Genomic DNA, 17,546 nt, shown 5'->3' with positions numbered 1-17,546 from the left:
CGCTGGCCATTCTCATTTTAAACGGGCTCTGAACCAAGTCAATCACTGGATTCTTCCTCGACACCTCGATACCCCGCCTCACCTCTCCGAGAAGTCACCACCACATCACTGCACAAGAGACCACAGCAATGGAGGGCCTCTTCGAGGAATTTCGGAATGCCTATAAGGCCAGATCGGGTTATGCACTCGCACAAACTCTCCAGCCTTTCAGTCCTGTCAACAAGCCGGACAAGCTTCGCTCTATTTGGTTGAGCACCAACGTCCAAGAAGTCAAAGGCGACGTCAAGTACATGCTCCTGGGTCGGTCGTCGGGGTCTAAGAAATTCAAGCTCGACTACGAGGAGACAACTGGCTGGGTTGAGGTGTACTCGGCCTACTGGAAAGCCGTGGGCGAGATTCTCAAGGCGGAGGGCGACTCCAGTGCTGGAGGTAGGGTGAGCTTCTCAAAAGAGCCGCGATGAGATGGTCCGAGCTAACACAGGCTCCAGTCGTCATCATGGACCAAGGTATATGAGGCTTGGAAAGAGGTCACAACTGCCCTCATCCGTGGGTACACGAACTATGGGTTCGAAGCCTGGACGATACCGTGCCTGTACACGGCGGGCAAGCACTTGCGGCTTTTCGCCATTAGCTCCGACGAGGAGCGCAATACCAGCGATGCTAGTGCCAACGCCATGGAGCTGGGTGATGACTTCGATCCAGACTTGGAGAAGCAGAAACAACTCCGTGACTGCGAACAGCAGTTGAAGCGCATATTTACACTATGCTTGAGTGACCGGTATTTCAGTCAATCCCACCATGAAAACTTCACTGCTAACACTTCACAGAGCACCTCTCGAAGACTCAAGGAAATGGGCAATCTACTACATCATTAATCTCCTCTTCAAGACATACTTCAAGCTCAACTCTGCCAGTCTCAGCAGAACGATTCTCAAGGCATTGTCAACAAATCGTGGCGACATGCCACCCTTGGAGGCTTTCCCAAAGTCACAACGTGTTACCTTCAAGTTCTACGAGGGTGTCTTATTCTTCCTGGAAGAGAACTACGTTGAGGTAGGACATATTTGCCTCGTTTATCCATGCCGACTAACATGCTGCAGGCCGAAAAGCATCTCACCGAAGCGTGGTCCCTGTGCCACAAGGACGCAAAGAGCAATCAAGAGCGAGTCACCCAGGCCCTCTTTGACCAACTACTCGCTAATATCCATTGCAGAAGAATTCTCACTTATCTGATACCTTGCCATCTCCTCACAACGCACACGCTGCCAAGTAGCAAACTCCTCGAGCCCTTCCCTCGGCTGCAGAAGCTCTTCATGCCCCTGGCCCGCTGCATCCGCAAAGGCGACCTCCGCAACTTCGACCTGGCTCTTCAAGAGGGCGAGGAAGAGTTCGTCCGCCGCCGCATCTACCTGACCCTCGAGCGCGGCCGCGACATCGCCCTGCGCAACCTCCTCCGCAAAGTCTTCATCGCCGGCGGCTTCGAGGAGGCCAAGGAGGGCGCCGACCCCATCCGCCGGACCAGAATCCCCGTCGCCGAATTCGCAGCTGCGATCAGTCTCGGTAGTCAGGAGACTGTCGACCCGGATGAGGTCGAGTGCCTACTGGCAAACATGATTTACAAGGTACGTGGCATCATTTCCTTGATTCTCTGCGAGTCGGGTCATCCGTCAATGAGTGCCTGTTTGTACACGTCGCTTTCGGTGAGCCTCATCGGGCGGGAAAAGGGTTCTAGAATTCTCACGCGCATTGGTCTGCCTTTCGTGGCATTTTATATCCCTCGCCACTGCCCGGCTGCCTAGAAGGCATCATGGTCACACGGGTGATGTTCTGTGCCCCAGGCACCTATGCACGATGATAAACCCCATCAGAGCCTTCCCATTGGCAGATAGTCTTCAGCCCTGAGTTACGTATTCACTGACACGGCGAACCACAGAACCTCATGAAGGGCTACATCGCCCGAGAGCGCGGCATCGTTGTCCTGTCCAAGAACGGGGCTTTCCCCGGAACAGGGGTCTAGTGGTGGTGTAGATACTAGAGACTATCACAATCCTACCGGCCGAAGGACGAGATACGTCTATATACCTCAGTCGTGCATTTCTAAAGCAGCGACGTGTATGCTCCCCTCATTGGCAAGCGTTCAGAAGGGCCGTCTCGGCATGGTGTAAACAGGCTTAGCGGCTCAGTCATGGCACAGGAGGCCTGCATATTGGATCCCTCTCGGTGAGGGAATACTCATGGATACTCAGCAAAGTCTATCTGAACTCCGTGCACTCGTTCGGCACGTCAAACACAGGAACTTATTTGGCCCAGACGTGACTCCGCGCCCCCCAAACCTCATCCCGCACGAGTCACACTCCATCCTACCATCCGACAGTGAGTCCCAAGCAGCCAGCCGTGTCGATTTGCAATGGTGACCAAGCAAGAACCCCAGCCCAGCCCAGCGTGAATCTTGGTTATGTCACTTCCTCCCCGTCGTGCACGCCGCAACCTCCGCATCCACTCCCGAGCCCCAAAAAGAAAAAAAGCAGTACCTCGTTTTGATGTCCAGACACTAGAAACGTCAAAAAGCAAAGCGCAATTCCTAAACCCCAAGAACAGGTCCTAATCACACTTGAGTCGAAACTTCACGCCTCCCCAACGATCGAACGTCTCACCAGCCCGTGGCCCGACAGGGGTTCGGTTTAAGTGCTTGCATCCGTCCGTAGCGGCCAGAGTGGGCCTGTGCCGTCCGGGGGTGTCAGTGACAATGATCCCAGATACATCCAACCGTCTAAAACCTCGGTCGGCAGCAGCCAAGTCAGGATGTGATATTACCTGTGACTCACATTGTGACAATCAGAGGCGGGGAGGGAGACGAAAAAAAAAATCAAAACTTTTTCTTGAGCCTCGGCCAACGCTAGACTAGAGTGACGGACCAGGGACCGGGCCAACTTCCCCGAGGGACCGGGGCTCGAGGACACAGACAGATAGGCAGGGGTAGGAGTGATGGAGGTGGTCGTTGGTTCGCCATCGTTCGTGTTGCGTGAAGGATGCTGCCTCGGGCATTCACGCTCGTTCACGGTGGTATCTGGGGCGGGGTGGAAGGGAAACCGAGATCCTGGGCCGGTTGTTTCGACGAAAGTTGGACCTTTTCCGCTTTTGGGGGGAAAGGTTCTGAGGAAAGGGGTAAAATCCAACGGAGAGGGGATGGCGATGGTGTCGGAATGATCGTCGCGAGAATATTACCGTGTTGAAACCCAACGGGACTTATTTTTGATTAAAGCTCTCACTCGAATATCGTGACTTTGAGGTTTTCTCGAAACTCACACATGTGAATTTAGTCACATCAACTCCGGTTTGATTTTACGCATGTAAAGCGAGCGTGAAGAATGGTAATTTTACAATGTTTCGTTCTCTGCGGAAACGCGCGCAATCTGGTTGGCTCTCTTTCCCTGTGCTTTCTTTTCCGCTCTAGATGACAACGAAAAAACAAATCATGGCCAAGAAAAGCTCTCAGCAGACCTCCATATGGGCCTCTTCCCGGGACAGCTTTCCAATGTGAGAAAAGCATCGTTGCTTTCCCGTATCATGTGACTCCCAGAATCTCTTGTTCTAAGAGAGGGTCGGTCCTCGACCCTCTGGAGACCTGGGATGAGAATGGTAATTGTACAGGGGTTTCTCGTGAGAAAGTAAAAGAAAACAAGAAATGAAATGAATACAGATTTGCCCGACGACGCCGTGACCCAGTTCCACTGTGACGTGGGATTCCAAACGCCTGATTGTTTATGGTTTTGTTTTGAGATTTCCGCGAATCCAAAAGCTTTGCCCACCCGTGCCCATGTAAAAGAAAAATGTAAGAGATAAAACGGAAATTTGGAAAAAGAAGAAGAAGAACCAGATTGCGTCAGAACGTCAAGTCATTAGGTTTGAGGCGGGTATTGGTAAGTAATGGATGAGATGAGGATGAGACGAGAAAAGGTATGAAATGGGATGAACGGTGCATGGCCTAGAAGCCGCGGCCGCTGCGAGGTGTGCGGGGAGTGTTTCTTGATGCGGAGTCAGCGAGGGCAGTTCGTCAAGAGAAATCATTTTTGGAGACTTACGCGGTAGAGATATCATCGACATGGTTGCAGAGCGCGACAAAAAGATCGAAAAAGAGCTGTGTGCCGCCGTTGTACATCTCCAGCTGCATGGTGCCGCTCCGCTTGAAGGTGCTCCGGCTGCGGATGATGAGGGCGAGGTAATGAGCACGAAGCTTCGAGTCGGTGTCGGGGGTGTTGGCGTATGCGTATCTGGCGGAAGCCAGGATGGTGCTGCATTGAATACCGGACTCTGCGAGAGGTGTTAGCCCAACCATTCGCAATATTCATGATGCGGAAAAACTCACGAAGACCCTGCTTTCTCAGAGAGACCCGCTTGAGCTCCTCGAGACCGTACTTTTCGGCAGCGCAGTAGATGACGGTATCCTTGAGCAGGTCGCCGTCGACACCGTGGTGATAGACGGTCGACTCGATGCCCTTGCCGTCGGCGGACGGCTGCTCGATCTCCCACGAGTTGCGCCTCTTGTTGTGCACCAGCTTCGGGTAGTAGTCGCCCTTGTATAGGTACTCGAGGACGGAGGAGAAGATCTCGGGTTCCTCGTCGGAGAGTGCGATGCGTCGAGTTGGTGCGGCGGACGAGGACGGCGAGCCCTCGATGTAGTTGCCACCTCTGAGTGCGGCCTGGAAGAAGGGGGATGCGCAGAGGACGTCTTCGTGGGCGGCGAAGAGGCGTTGTTCGGTGCCGACGACGAGAGTTACGATCGCAGAGGTGAGGTTGCTGTTCGGATGAAATGTCAGTGCATGTTGGGTTGAGACGAGGTGAAGCTTAACTCAAATGACCGGGACGAGAACTTACTTTCCCATGTCAGTGTCATGGGTGGCTGACGAGGTTGCTGTCGTCGGCCGCCTGCTGGCCCGGGAATCGCGGCGAGGTTTTGAAACACCGCTGGACTTGCTGAACGAGGAGCTGGACTTGGAAGACTTGTGGCCTTTGAAGAAGCTCTTTTGTTGCGGAGGTTCGAAGCGTCTGCTGAACATGATGGCGGATGTGACCCGGTCGGGAAAGTCAGGGGAAAATGACAATGAAAGAATTAAATATTTATTTCGCGATAGCAGATTTAAAAAATGATCGAAGAGTAATGTAGAAAAATGATGGAAACGATGAAAATGGTTGTTGCAGTCGACTTTTGATTGAAATTGGTGACCTACCTAAGGCGCCCGTGAATGGAGAGGAGAAGAAGCGAGGGAAAACCGAGAAGGAAACGGGGAGCCTGAATCTATATATACAGCCTGATAAGAAACCTTGCACGGCCCCCGGGATCTCTACCCAGGCCTCACTGCTCTCTGAGCAGAATGAAGGCGATGGCGAGAGTCGGTCATTGGACGCGTCTTCGCATCCCTGCAGCGCGACTGGACCCCACGGCCTGCCTCACGTCCGGGAAGCGATATCACATGACCCATAAGCGGGTCCCCGACCGGTTGCCTCCAGTCTTTTTTCGCCTGAACGCGGGCACTGTCGCACACTGGCGGGCAGTGGAGGCTGGGCGGACCATGCTAAAGCAAGCCATTTTTACGCAGGGATGTAATTTAGTGGTCCAGCGAGTCAGAGTGCCGGTTTTCTTATTCTGCGTGCTACTTAATCTCAGGGGCTTGCCGTGCGAGCTCCGGTGAACTGGTCGCCTCACAGCCTGCTGACGGTGCAAGAGTACTTCCAAAGGAGAGATAGAGGGGCCCGGAACGTGAAATTTTGGAGTTACTCAGAGGAAAGCTGCCTGGAAAAGATCCACGTTAAGGCGGCGACGCGACGTCCAAGCTCCCTCCATCGCAGCCGGAAGAAGCAATGCTGTTACATGCAAACCGACAATCCCCCTGAATCCTCGTCATACTGGGGGCAAAATCTGTTGATGGGAGACACCGGGGGACTGGATGCTTTTATGAACGTTTCCGGGCTTGCATTTGATGCCTTCCAACGTCGACTTGAGGCCACAACGAATTCTCAGGGTTCAACGGACGTCTTTCCTCTATCATGGCCCGGAAACCTCCGGAGGTGCCGTGCGGTGCTATCGTTTCAAGCCGTGGTGGACCCCTTTCCATAGGCCGGGCTCGATTCCGTGGCATCCAGGATTCTGGGATTCTGAGGAAAAAAATCGTCGAAGCAAATTGAACTGCCCCTGATCATCACCAATTTTTTTCAGAGTTTTCACCACTTCTTCCCGCTCGGAGCCTCGATGCCAACGGGGGAATGTTCCTAGCTTCCTGAACCCTTGGACTGGACGAAGGCGAGTTCCGGGACCAATTCACCGGGAAGAATGTTGAGGGTCTTCTATCCACTTCAATCACACCTTGTCCCTTCTAGAATTTCTAGATGACATATCGTGACCTCAGGTATGCTGAGAGCCTCACTTGATGTCATTTCTGCCGTTAGGGTTTGAACGCGGCCTGCTCAATGGCGTCGACGACGGCTCTGCGTCCCTCCGGCCTAATGACGGCATCATTGTGGAAAGCACCACGAACCGTCACTTTTTGGACTGCCAGCCCGACCTCCTCGCAGCGCCGGACGAGCTTCGCGCCGTGATCCGCCGGCACTAGCTCATCCTTGCCAGCTTCGACTATAACGACCCGAGGTTTGTCATGGTCCAAACCGGACCGCTGGTTCCGCGCAATTGCGCCTAGGTTTGTCCAGCTGTCCAGATGGTTCTTCAGGAACGGCCAGAGATGACGGTAGGGCACCCATTTCTGAGGGTACAACGCTTCCAGCATGGCTCTGATAGAAGTAAACGGCGTCTCGAGGATCAGCGACGTAAGACGCAACGTGGGCGGGAACTCGTCCCAAGCCGCGAGGTTCGTGGCTACCCCGGCGCCAATGCTCTGACCCCAGATCACCAGCGCCGGTGGCTGATGCTGCTGCTGCCTGGATGGTCCGGCTTTGTGACTATGCATCTGCTCAATCCAGCGCAGAGCCGCCTGCGCATCCATATTGATGCCCTTCTCAGAAGGGCGGCCCCTCGACCTCCAGTAGCCGCGGTAGCTCAGGCACACCACAGTGTATCGCGCGGGCCGCTTGCTTCGCTGCAGCGTCCGGAGAACCCACGATAGGTCCGGCAATCGCGGGGGAAGAGAAGACGCATTTCCTGTTGCCAATCGTGAGCTTTTGACCGGTTGGGTATCCAATCGCCCGGCGAGGGTGGCATGGGATGAGGCGGACCCTGAAAGTAAAGGACATAGATCGACGGCACGGCGAGGAAACCGTCGGGCGACGTGGTGCTCTCGTCACCAGTAGATGTCACCGAGGCCACGCAGAGGGCCAGATCCGTCCCGTCGACAGCCTGGACCCTTTTCTCCTCCCACCGCACCTCCCCGCACTGCTTCGCGTAGTCCTCGATCCGCTCGCGGCGCGCATTCGGCGGGAGCCCCGGCATGTAAATGATCTTGTTCTGGAAGACGACCATCATGAGACACTTCCACGCCCAAAGTGCGCCCAGAAGACCGCAGAAAACCAGAGGAGGCAACAGCAGCGTCTCAGCATGGAGTTGCCTCTTGTGGATGGTGACGCCGAGGCGCGACGGCAGCGGCAGCGAGGCCGGCAGAAACGTGGCTCGCCATGAAGAGGTGACGAGGGGTGGATGCAGACGTCGAGGACGACGCAGGAGAAGCCCAATCGAGGAGGGGCGGATGGCATGCATCACAACCGTTCGCGAGACATGAAGGCTTGTGTCGGGCGTGGGGTGATGGAGGTGGTGCCGGTAAGGTGAGGTAGTGTGTTAGTGTCGGACCCTGAGAAATGAAAGCACGAATAGTTCTGATTGCATGCGCGAAGGCGTTATCGGCAAAAAGGTCGCAGCGGTCAATTGAGGCAAGGGCATACGCAAATCAGCATGTCTCGTAGACTGACGGTCATGACCTGGCGCGCATGTGTTCGAAGGCGACTGGACTCGTTGAATGTGACGGATATGCAGCTCGTTCCGTCCAGAGACCGGAGGCAAGGCAATATGGGCAGCAACGAAGACGGCTCAGATTATGAGGAGTGCAGGATTCCAGCCCAATCTCATCTCGACTGCGTTCGTCCACTGCGGCACCGTTTTTTTGAGGTTGGAGAATTCCAGGTACCGTGGTGCCGTCACTGCTAGCCGGGAAGAATATTGAGGAAGAAAGACTCGTGATTATTACTGAGCTGAGACAGACTGAATCAAGACTCTTTGATACCTTAATGGGCAGGGGCACAATTCAAGTTCCAGCGGGATGGGTGGCCGCTGTGCGAAAGACCTGGAAGACCTGGATTGACCCCGCAGTTGCCAACTTTCAGATGCTTCCATTCACCTCAATGACCAACAACAACCCCGAATGCTTCCCAAGGCCTCATTCCTTCTATTGGGACGTCATACTTTAGCGCCAAACTTCCCCTCGTGGATCTCAGAACCAGCCCGCCAATCCAGCGTCCCCAAACCTCGCCATAGGCCCAGGCCATACACCTGGCGTTGGCGCTGAACAAGAGTTTCCACCAGCTAGCTACCTGTGTCCATCCGAGCCGTCACTTTTCACCTCGCCTTCTGCGGTCATTCGTAGTCATACCACATGCGAGTGTTGTACCAGACAAGTGGGCATAATAAATAAATCAGGCAGACCCAGAAACTGGTCCCAGCAACAATCGAACGCCCATCCCGCATAACGTACCTCGTCTTATCCTAGCATGCGACACGGGAACCTCATCGTCTCATAACCAAACGGCCCCTCCAACGACGACCGCCCTCTCTCCTTCAGCCATCCACAACCTCCGCCGTTCCCAACCCCGCCTAAAAGTTCCGCTGAGAAATCACCACCACAACACTCCCCGCCATTTCGAAACCACAGACAAAAACACAGATCGAGATCCTGCACCGAACGGCACTTGAAACCCTCACTCAACCTCACACACGCACACACACCCGACAACAACGCATCCGCGACCCAAGCCAGCCATCATGCCCGGCTCCGTCGACCCAAAGACCCCCACCGAGCACTCGCCGAGGCAGTCTCCGCGCATCGAACTCCCTGAAGAAGACGAAGCCCACGATGGCCAGACCAGCCCCGGCATGAGGAACAGCAAAGGGTGGGACGGCAAACTCAGGGTCCAGCGCACCGCCGTCCTCGCCAACCCGGAGGTCCTCTCGGATCCCGAGTCCGACGACGAGAACGTCATCCCGGGCGAGGAACTGCCGGCCGATGAAGGTAAATCAAGCCAGCATCTTCTCCTTCTCCGTCGCCTTCGCAGACGCAAAATTCTGACCACCTACTTTACCTCCCAGACCTCCTCGACGGCGAGGACCTAGAAACGGACGAACTCATCGTCTCCCACGCCCGCGTCTCCTCCATCCCCGCCCTCCGTCTCGAGCGCTTCACGAAAGTCGTCCGCCTCTGCCTGCGCCAGAACAGCATCCAACAGATCGACGGCCTCTCCCCGCTCGCCCCGACCCTCGAGGACCTCGACTTCTACGACAACCTCATCTCCCACATCCGCGGCCTCGAGGACCTGACGAACCTCACCAGCCTCGACCTCAGCTTCAACAAGATCAAGCACATCAAGCGCGTCGACCACCTCGTCAAGCTGAAAGAGCTCTTCCTCGTCGCCAACAAGATCGCCACCATCGAGAACCTCGACGGCCTCGCCAACCTCACCAGCCTCGAGCTCGGCTCCAACCGCATCCGCGTCCTCCAGAACCTCGACCCCCTCAAGAAGCTCGAGGAGCTCTGGGTCGCCAAGAACAAGATCACCGAGCTGTCCGGCCTCGGCGGCCTGCCGGCCCTCAAGATCCTCAGCATCCAGTCCAACCGCGTCCGCGACCTGTCCCCGCTCAAGGACGTCCCCAGTCTCGAGGAGCTCTACATCTCCCACAACGCCCTCACCTCGCTCGAGGGCCTCGAGCAGAACGAGAAGCTGCGCGTGCTCGACATCTCCAACAACGCCGTCGCCAGCGTCAAGGGCCTCAAGCCCCTGAAGAACCTCGAGGAGCTCTGGGCCAGCTACAACCAGATCGCCGACTTTAACGAGGTCGAGAAGGAGCTGAGGGACAAGGAGCAACTGACGACGGTCTACTTCGAGGGGAACCCGTTGCAGCTGAGGGGGCCGGCCGTGTATCGGAACAAAGTCCGTCTGGCGCTGCCTCAACTATCACAGATCGACGCGAGTAAGTTTTGCCCCGGAACGTGTGAGCATGTTCAATTTGCTAACGGGTGAGCAGCTTTCGTCAAAACATAGTTGCTTGGTCTGTTCTGGAGCATGAACTAACGAGGCCGGCGTGGCGTTACAATGGCGTTTGATTAGAGACTTGGGGTTCGGGAAGGGGTCAATGAACATATCAGGTACTTTTCATTTCACACGAGATACCTCTTTACCGAGCGCTCTCTTGGGCACCATATTTGTTGAGCATCGAGGGTAGCATTTTCAAGGGCGGTTGGGCGGTCATTTTGACTTTACGCGAAAACACGATGCATGCTGTACAAAAGCAGGAGCATGGGTTGTCTTGATCACGGCTTTGGTTGTATTCTAACGGCAGATCACAGTCATGCCGAAGGGAGACGATTATCTAGTTACAATCGACGCATGGCGTGCGTGGTTCAACACACAACGGCTATTTCTCCCTTGCACACCGCCAGTTCTGAGCCACTAAGAGGCGTATTGCACGGGCGGACGCTGATACGATAACAGGCACAGTGAGTGGTGTGAGATGTACAGACTCTCATGCACAGATCACTTAACCGAAGATCCAGAGCTTCTCGGTGGGGAAGTACTATTTGAAAAATGTTAATCACCAACTCTATCATGACCGTACGAGGCAAAGAACTCACGTTTGCGGGCTGGTTGAAGCGAGTCTTGCGGTCCAGCGAGCTGATCTTGTCGATATCGGCCTGCTCAAGGTCGAAGCTGGTGCAGTCCAGGTTCTGGGCCAGGATCTCCTTGCGGCTGGTCTTGGGAATGACGGCAAGACCGCGCTGCGTAGCCCAGCGGAGCAGTACCTGAGAGTTGGTCTTGCCGTGCTTCTTGGCGATCTCAGAGACAGTGGGCTCCTCGAAGAGAGGAACGAAGTCGGTGGCGTGCTCCATGTTGAACTCCTTGAAAGAAGCGGGGCCGAACGAGGAGTAAGCGGTCACGGCAATGCCCTCGTTGGCAGCCAGCTTGATGAGGTCAGGCTGGACAAGGTATGGGTGGTGCTCGATCTGAAGGGTGGCGGGAGGGATCTTGGCGTAGCGGAGGAGGTCGTACAGGAGCTGGCCCTGAAAGTTGGAGACACCGATGCTCTTGGAGAGGCCGCTAGAGACGAGACCCTCCATGGCAGTCCAGGTCTCCTGGATGGAGGCCTTGGAAGGGCGGATCTCGGACTTGCCATCGTAGTGCCAGCCAGGAGGGTATCGGACGGAAGGGTCGACGTACTCGAGGGCGACGGGGAAGTGGATGAGGTAGAGGTCGAAGTAGTCGATGCCCCAGTCGGCAAGCTGCTTGCGGACGATGGGCTCTACGCGGTCGCCATCGTGGAAGGTGTTCCAGAGCTTGGAGACGAGGAAGAGTTCCTCACGCTTGACGATGCCCTCCTTGATGGCGCGGGCAACACCCTGACCGCACTCGACCTCATTGCCGTAGTCTATAGAAGTATCGTTAGGACCTAGTTCATGCCATTCGAGTCGGAGAAAGGCGCGTAGAGGCGCAAAATGTTCGGTTCATGTGACGTCGGGGAAGAAGGGAGCGAGCCCCGAATGTAATGTAAGTGAGTGGTGACAGGGAAGGGTAGGGGAGGGGGTATGAATTCGGATGGGGTGCAGGGATATCTGCGGAGAGCTTTCCGGCGAGACTGCCCGCAGTGATGGGACATTCGGTCGCTGCAGAAATTGGCACCGATCATCCGTGGTGGGGTCAAGGAGGGGTAATCCAGGCTTCCAGAAGTCATGGAGGGGGGACCAAGCAGACCACCACCACAAGCCATTGACCGTGGGGCAACGCGTTTCCGAGAAAGTTCCCTGCTTCCAATTCTTTGCCCATGTTCGCGACGTTGCCGAGGACGTAGACGCGGATGGTTTTCTGCTTGTTCTCCTGGGGTGGAATAAAGTGCTTCTTCGTTGACTTACCGCAAGCGCCGTCGAACAGACGGTATCCGGCCTTGATGGCCTCGTAGACAGTGTCGGCGGCGATGGCGTTGTCGACCTTCCACAGACCGAAGCCCACTTGGGGCATGTCAAAGCCGCTGTTGAGCTTAATGTTGGGGACAGCCATTGTGAGGTATTGTTGTCTTTCTGATCGAGGTCGGGGTATCAAAAGGCAGAATAGACCGTCGAAAGACTTGAGAGAGGAGAGGAGGAGGAGAGAAGGAGGGGAGTGACACACGGGATGAAGAGGAGGCAGAATACACGTATTTATAACCCTCGATACGTCAGGTGCTTAGGTCCGTGGTTGCCAGGCAGATTGGACCGGATGGAGGCGAAGAAAGAAGCACTTGGATCATGATGGACGGAACCTCCGCCTGGGCTGCATCGACAGCTTCCGTCCCGCCTTGAGATTCAGACAGTCCCCCTCATGGCTCCGTCATTATACATTTCTGGCGCCCATTAAAGGTACCTATCTATCAGTGGCTGGTGGCGGGCAAGGGCCCGATAGGAGAAACAGCGTCGACACTCAGATCGCTTGACCCAAAAATCAAGCACCTAGGCAGGCAGAGGCAGGGTTGGCGATTGGAGAGAGCTCAGGCGGCTCGCTGTCCCGGGCCCGTGACACGCTCCATGATTTGAGAAATCGATTGGCATGGGTAAATATCAACAGGTAAAGATAATGCAGCGTAATAAGGCAAGGTACTGGTGTAGAAGCGACCAGCTCCAAGTGGAGGAGGGGTGGCCGCTGCAGCAGCAGAAGCGCCCATTTGTGCGTTTAAATCAGCCTGAGGATTTCGGGAGGAACCACGAACAAGGCCGGGACTTGGGGTAAATTTGGGGGTTCAACTTTGCCGCCGCCTGGTGGTCATTGGAACCCTGTGAAGTTTCGCGGGAAGCTAAGAGGGATCAAAAGCAACCCCAAGTTGCATGGTTGACTTGAGAGAAGACGGGATGTCGTGAGGTTGTTGACTGCCGCAAAGCAACAGGCGGCTTTGGTGGGCTGCCACTGGCTGTCGCGCGCCGCGCCGTAGTCCTGCTGCGAAGGGGTCTTGTGCACCCTCTCAAGCCTCTCAAGCGCGGTGTCCCCAGACGGTGCGAAACATGACATCCGTGGAGTTGCAGCTGCATCTTTGGCACAGGCTTTCAGATGCTTCCTTACCTAGGTAAGGTAGGTAGTGTTTCGTTGTGAAGTGTATGGATGAATTGAAGTTGCTCTGCTGGTCTGGCCTTTCCTTCCAGCGTCGCTGTTTCCATAAAGACCCGCTGGAAAGATGCTTTTGTGGAGAATGATTTGGCCGAGACCCGATTAAATTGCATTTAGCCTAAATACTATCCGGCGCGGCTAATTGGCCTCTTCTTTCCTTCGACAACGTCTTCCTTGAACAACAACACCTGCTAATTCAACATTGTTGTTTCTTCCTCAGAAACACAGCCGAAGAACACACGGCTCTCAAGCATATCTTGTTTCTGCATTGACCATGCACACTAGACCTCTGGATTTCACTAACAGGCTGATGTCAACTAAGGTAGGGGGCGCCGGACTGCACTCAGCTAAAGGTACGCGGAATGTCGCACTTCCCTTCACAGTGTTCCTGTCGTCTTACTGCAGCACGGCGCATTTGCCGGAGCAATCCCATATCCACGTGGGCCGGCGCGTGGGGCTCGACGGAGCTGAACTCCATTTGCACTTCAGCCGGGTGGATCTGCCTCCGACATTCTCCAACCTCCATCATCTTGACTTCTGTCGTCCACCTCATAGTTTCCTTCCCAAACGCTCGCCAAGCCACATCAATCCTACCGCTCAAGCACACCTTTGAACCCTCTCTTTGAACCATAGCTCAATGATCCGACTATTTTGTGCGACGTGGACTTGGTCAGCGTACAGTGCCCTTGTCTGTCGTCCGGATGTAGATATATTTACCACCCATGAAAGAATCCGAGTCGACTTTGATCAAGTCAACTCAATGGATGCAGAAAGGCTCATGGTGCTCTCTACTCAAGTGACAATAAATGCCAAAGAGAAACAGTCCAACGCTGCGGCTTCCAAGTCCACGTATTGGCTTCAACCAGACAATAGACTTTGTTTCCTCTTGTCTCCCAGAATAACTCAACCCTCGCATTGTTTGCTTTGTAAAGGTTTCTTTCTTTCGAGACAGTATGGCAACCACTGCAGATTTTGTATATATCACTGGATGTCTCTTCCAAACGAGAAGAACAAATTCACAACCTCAGATATCAACTCAACCATATATTCAACCTGACAGATCGGACACGACATCATGACTTCAGAAGTTAGGCGCGAAAAAATGCGCGAAGAAATGCGCAGAGCAGAGATACAGCGCCAGATGAAGGTTTTCAGAAGAACATGGAACGGCCTTACGTATCATCCGTGTCATCAACTGCACAACCCTTATGCCACCCCCAAGTTCGAGGAAGACATCGTCCAGCAAAACTCGAACAGAATGTACGAGGGAACGGACAAGAACAAAGGCTACGGCATCAGGCTCAAGAAGATCATCGCCCATGGTGGCTTCGGTATCGCCGCTCTGGTCGAACACACAGGCCGCGACAACGCCGTGACGCAATGCGTCATGAAGGTGGAATTCGCACGCCATCAAGACCGCAACATTTTACAAAAAGAAGAGAAAGCTTTCGAAGTGAGTGTGACCAAAATCGGGCAGAAACATTACTGACTTGGTGCTTAGAAATTCAAAGGCGCCAAGCACATAGTGCAAATCCTCGATCTCACGAAGAAAATCAAGGCCGAGAGAAATGCCTCAAACGCGAAAAACACGACGGTTGTGGCAATTGACCAATCAGACGAAAATTGGGACATCCAGAAGCAGCGCACACGCGACTTCATCCTTACCGAGTTCGCTAAACACGGAAACCTTAGAATGTGGTTCAACAAGGCCTGTCGGAGCGGGAAACCTTGGCCAGACAAGGCTCTTTGGTGGTTGTTTCGATGTCGTAAGTTTATACATCTCTCCCAGAACTTTGAACGATATGTTGCTTAAAAGAACCGTACAGTTGTCAAGGGTCTCGTCGGTATGGGATACCCGCCACTCGAGCATCACAAACAGAACAACCCTGATTGGGATTCAAACGACCCCATTGAAGAGTACATTCCGCAAGGCAGTCAAGGTCCGCAACAGACCTGCCACTTTGATCTCGATCCGCTCAATGGTAAGTCAAGCGGAGCAACCCTGAACATGACGGAGCTAATCAAGTCATTAGTCTTGGTGGATTCAGACGAGGGACATGGCGACTTCCCAATCTTCAAGGTAATACGTGCCCCTTCGTTAACACCATTGAATGCTCACACCTAGCAGGCCAACGATTTCGGCGAGACCGAGTTCTACGACGAAATTCCAATCAACCCCTCTTACTTCAAGTAAGTTTCATCGCTATCGCTGCCGCCGTGTTTGACTGACATTCCTTCTCTACGATAGTAGCTCGCACTTCTGGGGTCACCGTTGGAAAGGAAAGAGACATTGTCTAACTCCCGTGAGTAAAACGAAACATCTACCCACATTCAAGTGCTGACAATCGCAGGAACAATTCACCGCGGAGTGGAATCCTCTTGAAAAGGATGGTGTACCTGACGACGTGTTCACTGCCACCGACGGCAGTAAACCCAGAGTTGCCGGTAACTACGGAATGCACTCCAACATTTTCCAGGTTGGCATCATGGTCCGTAGTCGCCTTACACCCCCCCCCCCCCCTCCACTCTCATCTTCGCTAACGAAGTCTGTAGATGTGGTGCGCTATCACGCGATGCAAGTTCCACTACCCCGGAACCGTACAGTACAACGGATACCGAACCTACGGCGGATTGCTTCAAGATGGAAGATTCAGCGATGTCGACCAGGAGCTCAAGAGGGTGATCATGGCGTGCATGGCCCATGAACCCTCCAGCCGCCCGACCCTGGCTAACCTACTCAGCCGCATCGAACGGGCACTCCAACGCCCCGGCCTTGAATCAGATCACGACACTCAGGAATGGGCGAAGGAGTTTTTCAGCACTCCGCGAGTACCCGGCGATGAACCAGAAGAGGCCCTAGACACGGAAATGGCGGAAGCCCACGCCGCCCACGCCGCACACGAAGCGGCTCTCGTGGCGGCATGGGCCGCCGTCAAGAAGAGAGAGTGTCCGTCCGATGGTGACCACGAAGACGACGAGCGTTACCGTTCGCAAAGGAGGATCGGCGAGTCTCAACGAATGGTTATACCCCGAAGGCTCAGCGGAGGCGACTTTGTACTGTCAGGAGACCCTCAACCGGCACCCCAAGAGCTCATCTTCGACGCCCTCCACAACGACCAGCCTGCTCCTCCTGCTCAAAACGCTCAGCCGATGGAAGGAATTGCTCGCCACAACGCGCAGCAGCAAGGACAACGAGGGGCCGCGGTACCACCGCACCTGCGCCATCTTCAACGGGAACAGACCCAGCAGCAACAGCAGCAACAGCAACAACAGCAGCAAGGACAAGGAGGACGCGATGCCGTACCGCCGCACCTGCGACATATTGCGCGGAGACAGATGCAGCAGCAACAGCAGCAACATCCCCAGCGGCCCCCGTCAGTACTCCCGACCCAGAAGCAACAACGGCGGAAGCAGCGGGAGCAGAGACGGGCGAAGCAGAATGCTCAACGCCAGCCTCCCGCCATCTACGGCCAGCAGCAGCAGGAGCAACAAGATGTCCAACATCCGGCATGGAACGTGGACGCCCCCGCCTTTCAACCACAGAAACAGTTCATGCCTAATCCACTACTGCAGCAGCAGCAGCAGTTTGCATACCCCAACGTGTTCTACCAACAGGCACCTCAGCAGCAGCCGCAGCAACCGCAGCAACAACAGTTTGTATACCCCAATGTGTACCAACATATTCCTGCTCTACAGCAGCAGCAGCAGCAGCAACAGTTTGGATACCAGAATATGATTTACCAACACTTACCTCCGCAGCAGCTTCCCGGCGGGCAGCAAGTGTACGGATTCACGCTCAGGTTTCCCCAGCAGGGTCATCAGCCTCCGCCGCAATAGCGGCGGCAAGCAAGCCTACTGGAAATGAACGGCGGTTCAGTTCTGCCACGATAGGTACCCGGACGTCGAGTCATGATACCAAACGAACACAAGGTGTGTGTAGGGATAAGTGAAGCTATTCGAGGAACAAAGACCTCGGGTGTACATGTAAGGGAAAAGTGTGTTTGTATGTGTGAAAGACCGTGGCTGGACCACACGGAACACAATATGACAGGCGCTGGAAGTTCGGTATGACCATAGACAGGGCTGGCGTTTTCTTGGAGTATCATCTCGTTCATTGTTTCGATTTCAGGGAGGATAGAAGTAGACATTCACATGACCTTTTGGTACGATCTTGTACGCGTACGGTTTTGACGATATAGAACACAATAGAT

The 17,546-nt window shown here is 54.6% G+C and overlaps 6 protein-coding genes across 6 annotated transcripts; 3 read left to right on the top strand and 3 right to left on the bottom strand.

The window, feature by feature from the left end:
* Positions 1-128: 128 nt before the first annotated feature.
* Positions 129-2,017, top strand: CkaCkLH20_06685 (uncharacterized protein; the record flags this gene model as incomplete). Its single annotated transcript, XM_038889402.1, has 5 exons — positions 129-434; positions 489-778; positions 828-1,053; positions 1,101-1,622; positions 1,934-2,017. 5 exons carry the CDS (start codon positions 129-131, stop codon positions 2,015-2,017), a joined length of 1,428 nt encoding a protein of 475 aa, XP_038745214.1.
* A 1,968-nt stretch (positions 2,018-3,985) lies between these two features.
* On the bottom strand, positions 3,986-5,057 carry CkaCkLH20_06684 (uncharacterized protein; the record flags this gene model as incomplete). The annotated part of the gene is made up of 4 exons (XM_038889401.1): positions 3,986-4,025; positions 4,083-4,311; positions 4,367-4,797; positions 4,876-5,057. The coding sequence occupies 4 exons, from the start codon at positions 5,055-5,057 to the stop codon at positions 3,986-3,988; spliced, it is 882 nt and encodes a 293-aa protein (XP_038745213.1).
* Positions 5,058-6,440: 1,383 nt separating this feature from the next.
* On the bottom strand, positions 6,441-7,702 carry CkaCkLH20_06683 (uncharacterized protein; the record flags this gene model as incomplete). The annotated part of the gene is made up of 2 exons (XM_038889400.1): positions 6,441-7,150; positions 7,225-7,702. The coding sequence occupies 2 exons, from the start codon at positions 7,700-7,702 to the stop codon at positions 6,441-6,443; spliced, it is 1,188 nt and encodes a 395-aa protein (XP_038745212.1).
* Positions 7,703-8,977: 1,275 nt separating this feature from the next.
* Positions 8,978-10,313, top strand: CkaCkLH20_06682 (protein phosphatase 1 regulatory subunit SDS22; the record flags this gene model as incomplete). The annotated part of the gene is made up of 3 exons (XM_038889399.1): positions 8,978-9,224; positions 9,302-10,184; positions 10,235-10,313. 3 exons carry the CDS (start codon positions 8,978-8,980, stop codon positions 10,311-10,313), a joined length of 1,209 nt encoding a protein of 402 aa, XP_038745211.1.
* Positions 10,314-10,747: 434 nt separating this feature from the next.
* Positions 10,748-12,258, bottom strand: CkaCkLH20_06681 (uncharacterized protein; the record flags this gene model as incomplete). Its single annotated transcript, XM_038889398.1, has 3 exons — positions 10,748-10,783; positions 10,842-11,632; positions 11,976-12,258. 3 exons carry the CDS (start codon positions 12,256-12,258, stop codon positions 10,748-10,750), a joined length of 1,110 nt encoding a protein of 369 aa, XP_038745210.1.
* Positions 12,259-14,476: 2,218 nt separating this feature from the next.
* On the top strand, positions 14,477-17,172 carry CkaCkLH20_06680 (uncharacterized protein; the record flags this gene model as incomplete). The annotated part of the gene is made up of 8 exons (XM_038889397.1): positions 14,477-14,788; positions 14,837-15,101; positions 15,162-15,317; positions 15,369-15,415; positions 15,464-15,525; positions 15,584-15,638; positions 15,687-15,824; positions 15,889-17,172. The coding sequence occupies 8 exons, from the start codon at positions 14,477-14,479 to the stop codon at positions 17,170-17,172; spliced, it is 2,319 nt and encodes a 772-aa protein (XP_038745209.1).
* Between the last annotated feature and the right edge of the window lie 374 nt (positions 17,173-17,546).

Source organism: Colletotrichum karsti, assembly GCF_011947395.1.
Source record: "Colletotrichum karsti strain CkLH20 chromosome Unknown Scaffold20, whole genome shotgun sequence".
Lineage (NCBI taxonomy): Eukaryota > Fungi > Ascomycota > Sordariomycetes > Glomerellales > Glomerellaceae > Colletotrichum > Colletotrichum karsti.
The sequence above is the reverse complement of the archived record's forward strand: the minus strand, read 5'-3'. Positions and strand labels throughout refer to the sequence as shown.